This window comes from Haliotis rufescens, unplaced genomic scaffold (genome assembly GCF_023055435.1).
Source record: "Haliotis rufescens isolate VD_foot unplaced genomic scaffold, xgHalRufe1.0.p SCAF_67, whole genome shotgun sequence".
In the NCBI taxonomy this organism is placed as follows: domain Eukaryota; kingdom Metazoa; phylum Mollusca; class Gastropoda; order Lepetellida; family Haliotidae; genus Haliotis; species Haliotis rufescens.
In genome coordinates this window covers 752348-773412 of record NW_025964358.1, presented here as the reverse complement: position 1 = coordinate 773412, position 21065 = coordinate 752348, and the positions used below count along the sequence as shown (strand labels likewise).

The 21065-nt window shown below is 43.0% G+C and overlaps 2 protein-coding genes across 2 annotated transcripts; both read left to right on the top strand.

The window, feature by feature from the left end:
• The first annotated feature begins 15078 nt into the window (after nt 1–15078).
• On the top strand, nt 15079–16792 carry LOC125375999 (uncharacterized protein PB18E9.04c-like). The gene is made up of 2 exons (XM_048387149.1): nt 15079–15897; nt 16533–16792. The coding sequence occupies exons 1-2, from the start codon at nt 15162–15164 to the stop codon at nt 16790–16792; spliced, it is 996 nt and encodes a 331-aa protein (XP_048243106.1). The 5' UTR covers nt 15079–15161.
• An 817-nt stretch (nt 16793–17609) lies between these two features.
• On the top strand, nt 17610–21055 carry LOC125375998 (salivary glue protein Sgs-3-like). The gene is made up of 3 exons (XM_048387148.1): nt 17610–17929; nt 20132–20380; nt 20926–21055. Exons 1-3 carry the CDS (start codon nt 17610–17612, stop codon nt 21053–21055), a joined length of 699 nt encoding a protein of 232 aa, XP_048243105.1.
• Nucleotides 21056–21065: the final 10 nt, after the last annotated feature.

Sequence of the window (21065 nt, the reverse complement as noted above, 5' to 3'; positions counted from 1 at the left end):
TGATAAAAGAAGACAATTTTCAAAAAAGGTTCAACAGGCTTTTTAATCAACGCTTGTTTTGACAAGACCTCTCATTGACAAGACAATAGGCGTCGTGCATCACCATGGACATGAATTTCACATTGATAAGAGGAAACACGGAAAACCTGTCAATTTTTTCATGTGTCATTCGGTAAAAATGCAAAAACCTGTATCAACAACATAGAAGGAATGTACAGAAGTCATGTTTGATTGAGAAAAGTTACGACAAGTAGGTAAACTTTGAAAAATACGATTGCTGTCAGTGTCGGAAAGAATGACCCGACTTGACCCAGATATGAGACAGCCGAAACCAGGAATGACAAGAGAACCGGCGTTACAGTTTAATCCGGACAACAAGTTTAATGAACATCGTTTGTGATTTGAGACAAGTGTGACTGATGGGAACCATGTGCATGTTGGATTTTAGGAGGACTTGTCTGAGTCAAACGCGCTTGTGGAGTGGACACAGTCAGATAACGGGAGTTTGTTGATATTTTGATGTGATTCATAATATGGTCGAATACCTGTTGATAGACTAACACGGTATCTGGAGACTTGGTGACAAGCTGTCCGCATTCACGGAGTTCATTTAGTTCAATGTCGGACACAGGATCACCTCGCTGGGGTAAGTTTTCTTTTCCTTGTATTTTTAATTATTTTTGTTTTGATTTCAAAACCTATTTGAGTTCAGCAAAGTGCATCGATTTCGCAACCAGATGTTGGTAATCTTGTCGCTAAGGTAGCACTCGGTGCTACCCTTGATCTCCTTCAAAGTAGGCATTTCGAATTCTGAACCGTCTGATGTGCATGCCGAAATGATAAATTTGCAAAGAATAATGTTTAGTTGCACCTTTCCTGTGTCATTAACCCTCATAGTCTTATGGTGCCCGGACGTCAGTCAGCCTGCATACCGCTCAGCGCCGTACTGTGCTGACGTCGCGGTTACAAAAACGTATAGTATACATTGTATAAAAAAGTGTCGCGTTCTTATTTCTTCACACAATGTTACAAACTTAAATTCTACGAAATGGCGTATGTTTATAATGTCTTTCGGAAAGTCTAACTGTTGTTGCAAAAGGAATTTGTTTTTATTCTTATGCCATCATTGAAAGTGTGAGTAGTCTTATTTTTCGCGTTTTTCTTACCAGTATAAATTTGAACTAAGTTCATGTCAACTTGTCAAATTTAGTCTTTTTCATTGTGTTTTCCTTTTCATTGGCAGTTATCGATGTCATCATCGTTCACAAAGGCAAACCTGTCTATACAAAGTCCGGTTTTGGGGATTCGTGTGGTCGAAAGATTCGCCAAACAGCAAGTCCTCTAACACAGACGCAAATCCTGACTTGGTGGTGTTGAGTTTTAGCGCACTAGAAACAGTTTCTGGCAACATCACAATCTGAAACTTGGAACTTCAATCTGGCCATATGCAGTTTTGACAACAAAGACATCAAATGAGTTCAGAGGTTGAATTATGCGAATAACTCTTCCTGTCAGTGTCAGATCTCCGTCTACTTTAACGAGGTCATTTAGTTTGACAGGTGTCAAATGGTCAGCCATGTTTGTTTACAAACAATGCAGACGTAGTTTTGTTTTTTGTAATTACGCTTATTGTAAACTAAAACTCGTGCGAAATAAATGCTTTATTCATTATACTGTGAAATCATGTGGTTGATATGAAACTATGTTCTAGTCTTATAAATCTCGATTAAGTGAGATTGTAGCACGTAAAACATGTGAATGAATGCCCTGGATTTGTGAATGAACTCAATGAGAGAAAAATAGTCCCGTCGACCAATGAAAATTGACATTTGTTTAACTGACCAATCAGCTTCGAGAATCACCAATTGCACACTGTGCAAATATCAAAAAGTTATTACACTGCATATTTGAGCCCATATGGGTAATAATTGCTAATATGTATTATTATATAATTGTACTGTGTGTGCAAAATACAGTGATTTTAAGTCGATCAATTTTTTTAATAGGTTTCAAATAAAACTGATATAGTGGCGTGTAACATTACTGGAATGTATAATTACTACTCCACACTGTTAGCGGGAGTACGTATTCTCCTTGCAATGACATTGACAGGTAAGCGATTGAGGCATCTGGTACTTTTCCTGGCGCGGTGCTTGGTATGTGAGTAGACATTATGGTCAAATGCACACAGCGGATTAGCAGTGCGAGGTGATTGCACTGGCGGTGACTTCTATATTATAATCACTTGAAAGTGTTGAAATCGATTTGTGCTGAGTTGTTGGTTTAACGTACGGTTTGTGAACATATTCGTCGAAGGCATTTTTGTCTTGTTGATTATTGGTTACGCGTGGCCTGCCACTCCGAGGATGGTCTCTGACTGCATTCGTCTGTTGCCAACGTCGCCATAAACACCAAATGGTGTTTCTGTGGACGTTAAATTGTCTTGCAGCATCACGTTGACTCGATCCTGCTTCAAGCATACCAATGGCTCGCAGACGCTCATTTTCGGACAGACGTGGCATTTCGTAATGTTGAATAATTGCGTAATGTTCTTGTTTTTCTGAGTGGTTGTTGTCAGCGCGATAGTAATCAATGCATATGGAATCCCGTTAATGCACATGTTTTTATACCCGTTCTTGGTAGTGAAATGCTTGGGGCTTGGATAAAAGTCAACTTTTGCATGGAATGCATGCTTTTCTGTAGCAGTTGCGTTTTTGTGACTTGATTCCATACATGTACTACAATCTGTATCTGTGTTTGAAAGATACTAAGTACACTAAAATATTTGTGTCACAGGTACTTGTTGTTGAGTATACAAATCTTCTACTCATTACACCAAACTGTTGTTCATGACCACTGATCACGCACGTAAACATGCACACGCACGCACACACACACACACACACACACACACACATTCTGTGTTGACCCTCTGTATTTTGCGGCTGGTCCACGGACGTCTTGCCTTTGGGAAGGCTGCTGCACTGTCCAGCGTCTTTGCGTATGTCCCATCTGCGAGCTTCTTCGCCATCTGAAGTTCCCTCGACTCATTCTTTCATTCCGTCCCCGTGAAAGTTGCTCTCCTCGGATGACATCAACTGAGCCTTCTTCTTCTAGACGGGAAGGTCGCTATGACGTATCCCGAGGACTTGGTTACGATTCTTCTGACGAAAAAAAACTTTTTTTACAATTGCATTTCAAATTTATAATGTATATGCATGTATGCCCATGAGCAAAGAGTGTGTGAAAATCTAATTCACGGTTATTCCGATAACGCTTAAGCAACGTGTCAGTATTATATATATATTATAGCATGATTAGTATATTAATTGTGAAAACACTATTTGTGATTGGTGATTGTGCTACCGGTAGTGTTGGACATGCGTACCCATTTTGAAGATTCACTCATTCTAATTCAACATCAAACGGATTATAACACACTCTAAGTAAACAATATCATTTAACCCTAAATTACTTAATTAGCCTAGTTAACCTGCAGTATACTGTATCTCTTAGCCTTTAACAAGAACTAATCCCTCGTGAGTGGGTGAGGGGGACATGTCAATTAGTGTCTGGAAGTCAGGGAGTAGCCTTAGTCACAATAAATTAACATTCCACGCTGCAGCCTTTAATAAGAAAGTGAGAAAGATTATTTAAGATTGAGTTATACGTGACAGGTCGTTCCCGCATTATATTGCCTGCCAAGAGTGAGACAGGTGCATGAAAACTGCATTTCACTAGAGAGAACAGAATCTCCCACTGCTAAGTACATGATAAATTGTTGAATTAGAATTAGATCAGGTTGAGAATTAATTGTGTGTTATGTTTTACCCTTATCCCCATTGTTGGAAAGTGTGTCGTCTGCTACCCCAGCTGGATCTGGTAACAATTAATTAAAACCACAAGCTGAGAATTAATTGTGTGTTATGTTTTACCCTGATCCCCATTGTTGGAAAGTGTGTCGTCTGCTACCCCAGCTGGATCTGGTAACAATTAATTAAAACCACAAGCTGGCGTATAGCCCCGACAGCTGAATCCCCTTCTTTTTTTTGGTTCAAAGAAAACTAGTGTCTGTCGGGGTTTTCTCACTTTGCCAGCAGCTATTGTTCTAGTTTAAAAATCAGTAGCCCGTGTAAATACCTGTTTCACTTTCACTGACTGACTATAACCAGACTAGAGCCTGTCTAGGTAGATATAACACACAAAATGTATGTAGTAGTATAGGTTTTTATTAATTATTAATTAAAAATTTAATGGAAGCTACAACACAAACAAAATACAAAGATATCACCAGATGGTTACAGTAGAAACTGAAAATTACTGAAAATGTCATTTGTTACACTTACTGTTCACCGGCCTAGGGTCAACTTGAACTGTATCTATCATGGAGGCAAGGAAGACGTCGACTTTCAACTTGGCTTCATCGGGAAGATGGTTATGGATGTGGTGATGAGATTGTTGGCAGTGTTGATGGTTGCAGGGCATCCAGCCTTACAACACCTCCAGTGCCCATATCTGTTAAGCTGAACACAGTTCACTTCATCAGTTAAGTTTGGCTCACAGTGGGTCACAGCTAAGTCATTAAGGAGCTCAGATAATCAGAACAGGCTATAGCTGGACCGTACAAGTTAATCTCCCCAGGCTGCTGGCAAAGTGAGATTTAACCTGTCTGTCGACCTGGCTTGCAAATTGGTCCTCGTCTATTTAGTATTCACTCCCTGGAACACAAATATTGAATACTAGCATTGTATTGTGATTTTGAGCATCCGGTGCGTAAATACGATGTTATAGACGGACAGACAGAATTGTTTATTTAAGTCTCACTCATGGTACAGTTGATAAAACATAGTATAACTTACATGACAAATAAAACCATGACCAATCACCCAGCGGATTATGAGGGACTATATACCTTTAGTGAAGACAAATAAATAAAATTCTTTGGCAGGTTTGGGCAACGTGAAAGATAAGGTCCTTGTCAGTTAGCGTTGATCTACATCTGAAATTCCAGTTTTTCTTCTTTTTAGCCGCGACGGAGCAAGCCCAGTTAAATATTCGTCTATTAAGGTGAGGTGAGGTGAAATGGGGTTTAAGGTCGCGTCCAAGATTATTACACTTATGTAGCGACGTGCATATACGTGTATGTGTTTGTGTGGCTGCTTGTACTAGTCCGGACTGATGCCGATTTATAGTGCTAGCTCACTGAGATACCATGCCGCATTTTAACATGAATATCCCACTCAGACACAGTATACTGACTCCGAGCCGTCAATTCCTTGTTTTAGTCCCTTAATGCCGAGCGCCAAACAGGGTAACAACAAGTACCATATTTTAACGTCTTTTGGTTAACGCGGCCGGGGATCGAACCCCGGACTTTCCGCTCTCCGGTCGGACGCTCTACCACTAGACCACGGATGCGGTCTCGTCTATTAAGACGAATATCTGGCGAGTTAATTTGCCTTGACAAGTGACGGAGGATGCTTGGCCACTGACGGACAATAGGCGGTTTCCATCCAATTTCACCACAGATCGCAGCATTAGGGGCGTATTTCCCGAGTCCCATGTAAAATCTCATAGCTCAGTTCTGGAGGGCATTTACACAGTTGTAGTTTGTTGTCCCCAACACAGCAGCACTGTGCTCAAATATCGACCACACCATTGTATCATAAAGTTTAGTAAACACGTTAAAAGGCATTCCTCCAATAACTTGAATTTGCTAATTAAAAGGTCCAGGGCTCTGCCAACTGATTTAGTTGCTGCCGTTAAACTGTAGTCGAGATGTTCTGTTAAAAGAACTCCAGGTATTGGTAGCAGTCGGTGACTTCTATGTTGATATCACCACAGTTGGGATTGAGGGATTTCGGAAATGAATAATCTTTCATTTTTCGGGGTTTATAGCCATGTTGTTCTTCTTCAGCCATACGTTTAAAGTTGATAGCATAGTGTACAGGTCTGCCTCTGTACAAACAAGCAGAACGATATCATCTGCATAAGCCAGAATGCCTACAGTCTCCCCATCTACGTTCACTCCGATCTCCAGGGCATTGATCATCTCGTTTAAGTCGAAAAGGTTGAAAGTTGATTAAGTTGAAAAGGATAGGCGTTAGTATACATCCTTGCTTGACACCTCTGTTAACTGATCATGATCATGGAGTCGATCCCCAGTAGAGTCATTTCAAAAGACGTTAAAAGACGGTACTTGTTGTTATCCTGCCTGGCGTTTGGAAATCAGTATACTGTGTCTGAGTGGGGTATCCATATCAAACTGCCTCATGGTACCTAAGTGGGCTAGCACTATAAAATCAGCACTAGTCTGGTCTAGTACAAACAAACAACACACACACACACACACACACACACACACACACACACACACACACACACACACACATCGCTGTAATAGATGCAATAATCTTGAACACGACGTTAAACACAATTTCACCACACCTTGCTAGTTTGTTAACACATCCCTCCAGCAAAATACCTGACGTCTGTAAATATTCGAGACTGGACCAGACAAGCCATTGATCGATATTGTCAGTAACGACAGTGGCACACAATCACCAAAGTCACCGAGTCTGTCGACCCGATCCATTTTCTTGCCTCTTACGACTTGCATAGATTTCTCGGAATCTCACGGGTTTAATGTCAATTTCATTTTAAATAGCTGTGCGGGATTCGTATTTTGTTATTATGAAAAACTCGCTGCGAATAGCTGCAGACGTGTTGATGCAATATTCATTTACTATTATGAAAAACGCACATTACGCTCACTTTCTCTGTCACTGTGTACTGATATTGTACAGCTCTCGTTTGACCGGGATGCAGGTCAAGGACACTGACACCAAGGTTAAGGACGTACCATTTGATGTCCAATGGATAACTTTGCTTGCCTGGTTACGAGTCGTATTTTAACTGCGATGTAAAGGTTTTTTTCAAGTTACATGACGACGGTGTGTAAATAATCGAGTCTGGACAAGATAATCCAGTGATTGACATCATGATTGGTTGGTTTGTTGTTTAACGCCGCACTCAGCAATATTCCAGCTATATGACGGCGGTCTGTAAATAATCGAGTCTTGACCAGACAATCCAGTGATTAATATCATGAGCATCGATCCACGCAATCGGGATCGATGACATGCATCAACCAAGTCAGCGAGCCTGACCACCCGATCCCGTTAGTCGCCTTTTACGACAAGCAAAGTCGCCTTTTACGGCAAGCATGGGTTGCTGAAGACCTATTCTACCCCGGAATCTTCACGGGATGAGTATCAATCCAACGGGATCAGGTAGTCAGTCTCCCTGACTTGGTTGATGCATGATATATCGTACTCCAATTGCCTAGATCGATGCTCATGATGCCAATATAAAAGAAGATTGTCTGGCCCCGACTCGATTTTTATCAGACCGACGTCATGTTGAGTTGCTATACAGCAAACAAAGCAAGCATGTTTGAACAACATTACTAGATGAGTTTGTGAGTGAGTGAGTGAGTATGGTTTTCCGCCGCTGTTAGAAATGTCCCAGCAGTATCACGTCGGGAGACACCAGAAATGGGATTCACACATTGTACCCATGTGGGGAATCGAACCCGGGTCTTCGACATGATGAGCGAACGCGTTAACCACTAGGCTACCCCACCACCCCCGGATGAGTTTGTGAGAGAGTTGAGTTTTCATAACAATATTCCAGTTACCAAGGCGAGTCAGCCTTATATGAGGAGGAAAGATCGGAGTGATGCGTTTACCACTCAGACGTTTACCACTTTGGTGAAACCTACGAGCACTGGCGTGGTGCTGACACACCTAGAAACATAATCGGGTCGAACTGGGATTCGAACCCACAATCCTTGGGGTGACAGGGTGGTCTAGAAGTGTTAAAGCTTTCGCTTATGATGTCGTAGATCAATTGTAATTGTGTTAACTCCCCGTATACCCGTGACGTTGCTTGCCCCCCCCCCCCCCCCCCCCCCCCCGACTACTGTTGTACGGTCTTATCATACTTGCGCTCAGGGAGGTCCAATGTGATGCATCATGAAATGACAACACCCAGAATTTATTGATTTTTTCGGAGGCTCTTACGTCTACTTTAGTTTTCTGTGTAAACAATGATAGGTAGAGAACCACCCTGATTGAGTTTTGTCAGATAGGTGAACGAGTACTTGCTTAGTTCTGAGCACACATATAATTAAATTTATGTTTCCGGATTAGGGCTGGGACGGGTAACTCAGGTACTTGGGTCGGGTTGGTACTGAGTAGGACCCGGGTACCCACAGGACTACCCGGACCCGTGGTCAGTCATGTGATATATTGTTTATTGATAAAAAATATCCAAAACTCTATGGTTACACGACAAGTCAGTATTGTTCGCATTTCTTTCTTACTATGCACCCATTCCTTCTGTCCTTTGTAGGTTTGAATAAAGATAAAACTTCGGTCAACTTCAGTGTATGCATGACCTGATCGTTTTATACGTGTTTCTAAATACATTTTACCAGGGCTACGGTCAAACTATTCCCAATCGGACTTTTTATACCCAAGTCTTGAGACATATAGCGGGTATCCGGGTTGGGTCGGGTAATAGAGTGGTGGGTACCCGGGTATTAATTTGGACTCGTCCCAGCCCTATTACATACATTCCTGTGTCCCCGTGTCCCCGACCTCCCAGGGATTCAACACTTCGATTACATAGAAATATCTTATTAATGCGCATTTGCAATGGTTTCCGTATTTAGTTCTCTGTCGTATTTTACCAACAAATAAGTTACAAATAAGTTACAAATTATGAAGCTACTGTAATGACCAAATTGAAACTCTTGAACGTTTATTCTGGTACTGTAACCTAAAGACGTTAAAAGATGGTACTTGTTGTTACCCTGTCTGGCGCTCGGCTTTAAGGGGCTAAAACAAGGACTGGTCGGCTCAGAGTCAGTATACTGTGTCTGAGTGGGGTATTCATGTTAAACTGCGGCATGGTATCTCAGTGGGTTAGCACTATAAATCGGCATCAGTCCGGACTAGTACAAGCAGCAAAACACACACACGTGCATGCACGTCGGTAATAATCTTGGACGCGACGTTAAACCTCGCCTCACCTCACCTTCACCTCACCTGGTATTTGTAACAACCTGAGCTCTCTCTTGGGGCTGGTTGTAACAATAATGACAGGTGACAGTTCAACTTGATGTAAATAGTGTGCTCACAGGACCCACATAAATTACCAAATTCTGAACCAGTTCGTAATCTTGTGCAACTGTCTGATATTCAGACACAAAACATTCAGAAGAAACACTTGCAGAAGAAGCTCACAAAGTACAATGTCCAACTACACAGCAAGCAAGAATGGATAAAAGAATCACATCACTGAAATCTTCTTTGTATAGCAGGGAACTGTGCGATCGTGTTAAATACAACCGGGAAAAATAAAATTATTAAAAAAGAACTTTCTAACCGATAACGATTCTGGGTATTGTGTGCGACTAATAATCTGGGCACGACCTTCTATCCATCTGGTTAGCGACACACTGACGGCGAGGGGTGTGGTCCCACTAACGACCACTGGGTGTAATGAATAGTATTTAATACAATTTTTCGACTAGCAAGCAGAGACTAGCAAACTGAACATAAAGGTCAGTAAAATACAAACTAGTTCGGAAGATCCCAAATCAAAATAGGAAATACATCAGCTTGATGTTGATCACATGGAAGAACGATTAGAAAAGGTGGAAACCTGTATTGAAAGTCTAGATCATGTCGGTTATCTGCAATCAGCAGGAGACTTAGCCAGCTTGAAAATGATATGGACAAACAAGAACACTAAAATAGACGGCATAATGTGGTTATCAATGGCTTGCCTTAAAAGTGTGATGAAACTGGATAAGCATGTAAACAGTATGTGTGCGATACATTGAACAATTGTGCTTAAGGAAACGAGGAGCTATCACGCCCCAGGCACTAGCTGCAGCACATAGGCTAGGAAGTGTACGGCCCAGTAGCAGCAAGACACTAGGGGTGGCAAATGACCTGTTGAAACGGCAAAGGAGAAAACTACACGACTTGAAGGAACAGGGGAAATTCGGCAACTATAAGAACGGAATTCTTATCATCTCTGATCGCCAGTTCAAGCCTCAGCGCCAGCCAGGTGACACCGACCAAGGAATTATCTACATGGTAACGGACAAACACAAGACTACTTCCACAATGGCAAATGGCACAACAGAAAAGTCGGGATCGGAGAGGTCTACGTGCAAACATAAGCCTGCCAAACTGACGACTACGACATATGTGAGATAGGGGTATGATCGGGCCCAGTGTTCATTAACCTTTCATCAGTGTCTGAACAACGTCTGTCTTCTCTTCTGGAATATTATTGCCTGGGATTATTGGCAATCATGTATCATGCTGTGGGGTTATCACAAACATATACAAACCACTGTGTTTTTGCAACAGCAGCTGCACAGCAGCGGTGCCCGAGGAATAACATCTCTCTCTGACAGCAGAAATGAGTAGTCCTTGAAAAAAGTCCCACATGCACACCTTTTATTCAACACGTGAAGATCCGGGTAGTATGGGTCTTCACCAACCCATGCTTGCCTCCACGTGAAGATCCGGGGTAGAATAGGTCTTCACCAACCCATGCTTGCCTCCACGTGAAGATCCGGGGTAGAATAGGTCTTCACCAACCCATGCTTGCCTCCACGTGAAGATCCGGGGTAGAATAGGTCTTCACCAACCCATGCTTGTCTCCCCGTGAAGATGTTGGGAAGAATAGGTCTTCACCAACCCATGCTTGCCGTAAAAGATTATCCTTGTGATAAGAGGCGACTAACTGGTTCGGGTGGTCAGGCTCGCTGACTTGCTTGATGAATGTCGTTATATCCCAATTGCAAGGATCGATGTTCATGATGTCAAACATTGGATGTCTTGTTCCAGACTCGAATAATTACAGACCGCCGTCATATAGCTGGAATAGTGCCTAGTGCGGCGTCAAAAAACAAATAAGCAAAAAACATAAAACTTTTTATTCACCGTTGGACATTTAACAACATCCTGTATTCAAACATTACGACGTTGTTCATGTGCACTTCATCCGCCATGTTCGCCCAACGGCGACGTCATTTCACGTCCCAAACTGTCGTTGACGTCAGTTGCAGTTGCTGGTTACGGTGTCATGTAGTGCATCCACGACATGGCATGCAGATGCTGCAGTCTGCTAACAGTTGTGGTGGAATACTAAGTCGCAACAGAAACATCTCAACTGACACAAACCACCCACAAAGAACTTTGGCTATGTGTTATGTCCGCTCCACAATACACTTGGGATTAAACTGAACCGAATATATTTTGCTGTGACTGATGTTACCCTAATATAACTAGTTTTGTGGTGTTTTATTACCTTTAAAAGTTGTCTCTTTATGTAAATGTACAGGCAGGAAGCTGAAACAGTCCGTGACTTAGCGATGTTCGAAGATTTTCAAATTACGGTGTTACGTATTACAAATTTCAAATATACAAATAGTCATAATCTTGGAGATTGTCGTAAGAGTCGATTAACGGGATCCGCTGATAATGATCGCTGACTTGGTTGATGCATGTCATTTTATCCCAACTAATAGATATAGACCTGTGACACACCCATAACTCGTGATTTTAACATAACTCGGTAACCAGCCCACCAAATTTGATAATGATTTGTTTATGTCACAGTCAGCCCATCGCAGTGTCTATTTGTTCAGTGTTAGAAATTGAATTGTCATAGACATGGAGAATAGCTGCTTCAGGTAAGACGGTCATAGCGTGTTAGTAGTGTGCTTTTAACAATAATGTCAATTTAAGCAAGATTTTCATTACTTATATTATTCATTACTTATAATAATTATGTAATGCTGAGATATGCTGGCCTAAGTTTGATCACATAGTAATGTTGAAACTTCTACTCAAATTTCAAATAAGAGATCTTGTATATTTACATACAATTTACAAAAAAAACCTCTAACTAATGGAGGGCATAAACCTACTAAATGTGTTTTGAATTTCACGTTTTAATAAACCTTGTGAATTTCATATCAACACTTTGACTTGAGGCTAACTAACATGGTTAGTTTTGTTAGCACTGTGTTGTAATTGTCCCACAATAACTGTCTAACTGTAACACAATATGTCTTTATGAAGTGCAAAGTGATACATCATCGGTTAAGTGTAATATTTTCAAAAGATTCAATGCTCGAAGTTAGGATGATGACGATCATGTTTATTTTCATAACAACATTTATTTATTGCAATAATATAAAAGGGAATATAATGACCAATTGCAGTTAATCTGTGAACTTACTTATTAAGACCAACTACGATGAAAAAAAGCGCCTAAGCAAATCTGAGTTCTAAATTGAAATGATAGGCGTCCTGAAGTGAAAAAAAAAACATTTTAAAATTGCCTACCCGAATTAAGAATTAAAATCAAATGAAAATCTCTTAGAATCGGTACGTCAGGCCAATCATGTATGTATCACAGCTAAAACAGAGAGTGCTCAGCTTAACAAAAGAAATCTGCGAGCACCACACTGTCATGAATTGCTTCGGGAAATCCAACCGCGCCGCCTCAGGCGGTAACCCCCGTCACCAGCAGCCGTGGTATGACTCAAACACACACCCAAAGTTCACAGAACGTTAATAGCAATCCATTTTCAGCATCATCCAGGTCTGGATTTCTTCCCAACGCAAACTTTACAGGAGGCAACTTGTATTTCAAGTGAATGACATTGCCATAGCCGCCATCTTTCTGCTGTTTGTAAAAGCAAGCGATGTCACTCCAAATGGAATGTTTGGGACGGATGACGTCACGACGTCACGTCTCTCCGCGTTGATATTGTTCGCTTTGAATAATTATAATTTGAAGTTTAATCGATTGTTTTGTTAGGCTTTATGTATCTGTCAATATAAGGATTGAAGTTGTATTTGTCGACGTTCATCAGCTTCGCGCATCATGGAATTTGATCAGATGATGAACGTCAACAAATACAACTTCAATCCTTTAATAACATGTATATAGACCTTAACATAACCTTGAAGGTTGAATAACACCGTGGCTTTCATTTCAGAAGTTTAATGCAGAATGGGGTTCACGGCTGTTCTCATGGCGCTGCTGATTGCACTGGCTTTAACGACAGCAGGTATGGTCATAGTATAAAGAGTTGGTCCTTCCTTTCACGAACCTGGCTTTAAGGGAATGCCAAATTGTTCGTAGGGGCAAATACTTTGTATTGACTTTGATACAGTACATTTGTCTTGGTATATAACACACGTAACACACACAGTACCCACATATAAAGTATCCATGATTAGATATATTTCAATACTACTCTTCTCAGAATGAAATAAATAAGACACCATTTAAAACACGCACAGTGTCCATCTATAGCTTAAAACAAATTAAATTAGAATTAAAAAACTTAAAGTTGTTTCTACTGGTTGTGAATGCGACATCTTGTTTGTGTTTCCATACACAACACTGGTGCGTGTAAATTGTGAAAGACCGCCTCCGGGGTCTAGTGGCAGAGCGTCCGAAAGGTCCGGGGTTCGATCTCCAGCCGCGTGATACCAAAAAAAAAGATGGTACTTATTGTTACCCTTTCTGGCGCTCAGCATTAATTATATAAGGAGCTAAAACAAGGACAGGTCGGCTCGGGGTCAGTATATTCATATTAATGTCGCCACATCAAATATGCGTAAAAAGGCGTTAAAATGCGCTACAACGCGACAATGCGATATATTGATAATGTTGCACTGTCACATTGCCCTTTTCGATTAATCGTGAGCATATGTTGTAAGTAATTTAATCTACGCATGGAGAGAAATGGTTGCTTTTTCACGAAATTGAAACAAATCTTCCATTGTTAGAAATTAGTTCATATGTCGTTATTGTCTGTGTCGTTTTTCATAAACCAAACGTGTTTTCGCAGCAAGAAATAAACACTTTGCATTTCTATTTAATGCCTCATAAAATCGATGAGGGCACACACGGTTGGCCCTGCTGTCATTTCGCAATTCGCTGTGCAGAGGTGCGTCTCCTAGACGTACAAGAAAACTGTGAATCGTGGGTTGGAATCCCAGCACCATACACATACAACAAAACATCACTAAGGGATTTCCTCCCACATCAAGCTGACACGCTGTGATGTTTGAAAAGCAGTATAACCACTTCGGTGCATGGGTAGATTAATGCACTTTCCACACATGCGCACCTTTAACCGGAAAGAGCCACAATGGGACAATCCGACAATATCAGTATGTCGCATTGTTGCGCATTTTAAAGCCTCTTTTACACATTTGCTGGAGCGACAATTGGACATATTTGGACCTTGAAAAAATGGTGCAGTGTCGCCCTTTGGTGAAATTATAAAAAAAATCAAAGCGTGATAATGCGACAACACGACAATGCGACAAATAACCAAAATGTTGCATTGGCGCCCTTTGGATGACTTGTTTTTATAAGGCGACAATGCGACAATGTCCCTTCTAGTATTACATATATGACTGAAATATTGTTCGAAGGGGCGTGTAACCAAATCCACTCTCTCTTGTGGGACTTTGCAACAGGAGTACTGTGTTATGTTCTAATATCATGGGAATAGCTGTTTATCTGCAGTTGATGTGTCACTCAGTAGTGTTGTATCATTATCATATTTCACATTTATTTCTGTTGAAGGTTCTACGACACAAAGAATTTCAACAGCCACAATTACTTCGCCCATCACGGAAACAGCGACCACAGCTGCGCTTACCACTTCAACAATAAGAACTACTAAACAAACCACTACCACACCCACCGCTACTGTACCAACCACAACTACCCCTACTGCTTATACACTCACCATTAATACACTTCCCATTTCTATACCAAAAACAACAACACAAACAACGACAACTACACTTATCACAATTACAATCAAGACTTCTATACCCATCACACCTACGCCTTCAACTTCTACACAAACAACTTCAACACCAATAACTTCTACACCACCCACTTACACACCGACAATTTCTAAACCCACCACTTCTACCCGCGCCACCTCGATACCAACAATTTCTGGCCAAACGATTTCTACATCCATCACTTCTACACCCACCACTTCCACACCTACGACATCTACACCCACCATGTCGCTACCAACGATTTCTAGCCCCACTATTTCTTCATCCATCACTTCTACACCCGACTCTTCCACACCTACGACATCTACACCCACCATGTCGCTACCAACAATTTCTAGCCCCACTATTTCTTCATCGACCACTTCTACACCCACCACTTCCACACCTACGACATCTACACCCACCATGTCGCTACCAACAATTTCTAGACCAACTATTTCTTCATCAAACCCTTCTACGCCCGCCACTTCCACACCTACGACATCTACACCCGCCATGTCGCTACCAACAACTTCTAGCCCCACTATCCCTTCATCCACCACTTCTACACCCACCACTTCCACACCTACGACATCTACATCCACCATGTCGCTACCAACAATATCTAGCCCCACTATCCCTTCATCCACCACTTCTACACCCACCACTTCCACACCCACTCCTAACGGATACAATCTTTCACCACCCATAACAACCTCCATACCAACAGGTGCTATACCCAACCTTCCTACGCCGATAAATTCTACGCCCACCACTTTTATTCCCAACACTTCCACACCCACGACTTTTACACCTACCACTTATACAACCTCCATGCCCACCTCTCATACGACGATAACTTCTACGCCCACCTCTTCTATTCCCAACACTTCCACACCCATCATTTCTACACCCACTACTTATACATCCACTCCTAAAGGATACAATCTTTCACCAACCACAACCACTTCACCATCCACCAGTACTATACACACCTCTCCAACCCCGATAACTTCTACGCCCATTACGTTTACACCCACCACTTCTACACTCACGACTTCCACACCTACGACATCTACACCCACCTTGTCGCTACCTACAATTTCTAGCCCCACTTTTTCTTCATCAACCGCTTCTACACCCGCCATCTCCACACCTACGACTTCTACATCCACCATGTCGCTACCAACAATTTCTAGCCCCACTATTTCTTCACCCACCACTTCTACTACCATCACTTCCACACCTACGTCATCTACGCCCACAATGTCGCTATCAACAATTTCTAGCCCCACTATTTCTTCATCCACCACTTCTACACCCACCACTTCCACACCTACGACATCTACACCCACCATGTCGCTACCAACAATTTCTAGCCCCACTATTTCTTCATCCACCACTTCTACACCCACCACTTCCACACCTACGACATCTACACCAACCATGTCGCTACCAACAATTTCTAGCCCCACTTTTCCTTCATCCACCACTTCTACACCCACCACTTCCACACCTACGACATCTACACCCACCATGTCGCAACCAACAATTTCTAGCCACACTATTCCTTCATCCACATCTTCTACACCCACCACTTCCACACCCACTCCTAAGGGATACAATCTTTCACCAACCATAACCACTTCACCACCCACCAGTACTATACACGCCTCTCCAACCCCGATAACTTCTACGCCCATTACGTTTACACCCATCACTTCTACACCCACGACTTCCACACCTACGTCATCTATACCCACCATGTCGCTACCAACAATTTCAAGCCCCACTATTTCTTCATCAACCATTTCTACACCCACCACTTCCACACCTACGACATCTACGCCCACCATGTCGCTACCAACAATTTCTAGCCCCACTATTTCTTCATCCACCACTTCTACACCCACCACTTCCTCACCCACGCCTAACGGATACAATCTTTCACCAACCAGAACAACTTCCATACCAACCAGTGCTATACCCAACCTTCCTACGCCAATAAATTCTACGCCCACCACTTTTATTCCCAACACTTCCACACCCACGACTTTTACACCTACCACTTATACAACATCCATACCCACCTCTCATACGCCGATAACTTCTGCGCCAACCTCTTCTATTCCCAACACTTCCACACCCATCATTTCTACACCCACAGCTTATACATCCACTCCTAAAGGATACAATCTTTCACCAACCACAACAACTTCCACACCCACCAGTACTATACACACCTCTCCAACCCCGATAACTTCTACGCCCATTACGTTTACACCCACCACTTCTACACCCACGACTTCCACACCTACGACATCTATACCCACCATGTCGCTACCAACAATTTCTAGCCCCACTATTTTTTCATCCACCACTTCTACACCCACCACTTCCACACCTACGTCATCTACGCCCACAATGTCGCTATCAACAATTTCTAGCCCCACTATTTCTTCATCCACCACTTCTACACCCACCACTTCCACACCTACGACATCTACACCCACCATGTCGCTACCAACAATTTCTAGCCCCACTATTTCTTCATCCACCACTTCTACACCCACCACTTCCACACCTACGACATCTACACCAACCATGTCGCTACCAACAATTTCTAGCCCCACTTTTCCTTCATCCACCACTTCTACACCCACCACTTCCACACCTACGACATCTACACCCACCATGTCGCAACCAACAATTTCTAGCCACACTATTCCTTCATCCACATCTTCTACACCCACCACTTCCACACCCACTCCTAAGGGATACAATCTTTCACCAACCATAACCACTTCACCACCCACCAGTACTATACACGCCTCTCCAACCCCGATAACTTCTACGCCCATTACGTTTACACCCATCACTTCTACACCCACGACTTCCACACCTACGTCATCTATACCCACCATGTCGCTACCAACAATTTCAAGCCCCACTATTTCTTCATCAACCATTTCTACACCCACCACTTCCACACCTACGACATCTACGCCCACCATGTCGCTACCAACAATTTCTAGCCCCACTATTTCTTCATCCACCACTTCTACACCCACCACTTCCTCACCCACGCCTAACGGATACAATCTTTCACCAACCAGAACAACTTCCATACCAACCAGTGCTATACCCAACCTTCCTACGCCAATAAATTCTACGCCCACCACTTTTATTCCCAACACTTCCACACCCACGACTTTTACACCTACCACTTATACAACATCCATACCCACCTCTCATACGCCGATAACTTCTGCGCCAACCTCTTCTATTCCCAACACTTCCACACCCATCATTTCTACACCCACAGCTTATACATCCACTCCTAAAGGATACAATCTTTCACCAACCACAACAACTTCCACACCCACCAGTACTATACACACCTCTCCAACCCCGATAACTTCTACGCCCATTACGTTTACACCCACCACTTCTACACCCACGACTTCCACACCTACGACATCTATACCCACCATGTCGCTACCAACAATTTCTAGCCCCACTATTTTTTCATCCACCACTTCTACACCCACCACTTCCACACCTACGACATCTACGCCCACCATGTCGCTACCAACAATTTCTAGCCCCACTATTTCTTCATCCACCACTTCTACACACACCACTTCCACACCTAGGACATCTACACCCACCTTGTCGCTACCAACAATTTCTAGCCCCACTATTTCTTCATCGATCACTTCTCCACCCACCACTTCCAAACCTACGACATCTACACCCACCTTGTCGCTACCAACAATTTCTAGCCCCACTATTTCTTCATCGACCACTTCTCCACCCACCACTTCCACACCTACGACTACTACATCCACCATGTCGCTACCAACAATTTCAAGCCCCAATATTTCTTCACCCACCACTTCTACACCCACTCCTAACGGATACAATCTTTCACCAACCACAACAACTTCCATACCAACCAGTGCTATAGCCATCCTTCCTACGCCGATAAATTCTACGCCCACCACTTTTATTCCCAACACTTTCACTTCCACGACTTTTACACCTACCACTTATACAACATCCATACCCACCTCTCATACGCCGATAACTTCTACGCCAACCTCTTCTATTCCCAACACTTCCACACCCATCATTTCTACACCCACCACTTATACATCCACTCCTAAAGGATACAATCTTTCACCAACCACAACAACTTCCACACCCACCAGTACTGTACACACCTCTCCTACCCCGATTACTTCTACGCCCATTACGTTTACACCCACCACTTCTACACCCACCACTTCCACACCTACGACATCTATACCCACCATGTCGCTACCAACAATTTCAAGCCCCACTATTTCGTCATCAACCACTTCTACATCCACCACTTCCACACCTACGATATCTACACCAACCTTGTCGCTACCAACAATTTCTAGCCCCACTATTTCTTCATCGATCACATCTACACCCACCACTTCCTCACCTACGTCATCTACACCCACCATGTCGCTACAAACAATTTCTAGCCCCACCATTTCTTCATCGACCACTTCTACACCCACCACTTCCACACCTACGACATCTACACCCACCTTGTCGCTACCAACAATTTCTAGCCCCACCATTTCTTCATCAACCACTTCTACACCCACCACTTCCACACCTACGACATCTATACCCACCATGTCGCTACCAACAACTTCTAGCCCCACTATTTCTTCATCGACCACTTCTCCACCCACCACTTCCACACCTACGACATCTACACCCACCTTGTCGCTACGAACAATTTCTAGCCCCACTATTTCTTCATCAACCACTTTTACACCCACCACTTCCACACCTACGACTACTACACCCACCATGTCGCTACCAACAAGTTCTAGCCCCAATATTTCTTCATCCACCACTTCTACACCCACTCCTAACGGATACAATCTTTCACCAACCACAACAACTTCCACACCAACCTCTCATACGCCGATAACTTCTACGCCAACCTCTTCTATTCCCAACACTTCCACACCCATCATTTCTACACCCACAGCTTATACATCCACTCCTAAAGGATACAATCTTTCACCAACCACAACAACTTCCACACCCACCAGTACTATACACACGTCTCCTACCCCGATAACTTCTACGCCCATTACGTTTAGACCCGCAACTTCCGCCCCTACGACTTCTACATCCACCATGTCACTACGAACAATTTCTAGCCCCACTATTTCTTCATCCATCACTTCTACATCCACCACTTCCACACCTACGTCATCTACACCCACCATGTCGCTACCAACAATTTCTAGCCCCACTATTTCTTCATCAACCACTTCTACATCCACCACTTCCACACCTACGACATCTACACCCACCATGTCGCTACCAATAATTTCTAGCCCCAATATTTCTTCATCGACCACATCTACACCCACCACTTCCTCACCTACGACATCTACACCCACCATGTCGCTACCAACAATTTCTAGCCCCACTATTTCTTCATCGACCACTTCTACACCCACCACTTCCACACCTACGACATCTACACCCACCATGTCGCTACCAACAATTTCTAGCCCCAATATTTCTTTATCCACCACTTCTACACCCACTCCTAACGGATACAATCTTTCACCAACTACAACAACTTCCATACCAACCAGTGCTATACCCAACCTTCCTACGCCGATAAATTCTACGCCCACCACTTTTATTCCCAACACTTCCACACCCACGACTTTTACACCTACCACTTATACAACATCCATACCCACCTCTCATTCGCCGATAACTTCTACGCCCACCTCTTCTATTCCCAACACTTCCACACCCATCATTTCTACATCCACCACTTATACATCCACTCCTAAAGGATACAATCTTTCACAAACCACAACAACTTCCATGCCAACCAGTAATATACCCAACCTTCCTACGCCAACCTCTTCTATTCCCAACGCTTCCACACCCATCATTTCTACACCCACAGCTTATACATCCACTCCTAAAGGATACAATCTTTCACCAACCACAACAACTTCCACACCCACCAGTACTATACACGCCTCTCCTACCCCGATAACTTCTACGCCCATTACGTTTACACCCACTATTTCTACACTCAGGACTGCCACACCTAAGACATTTACA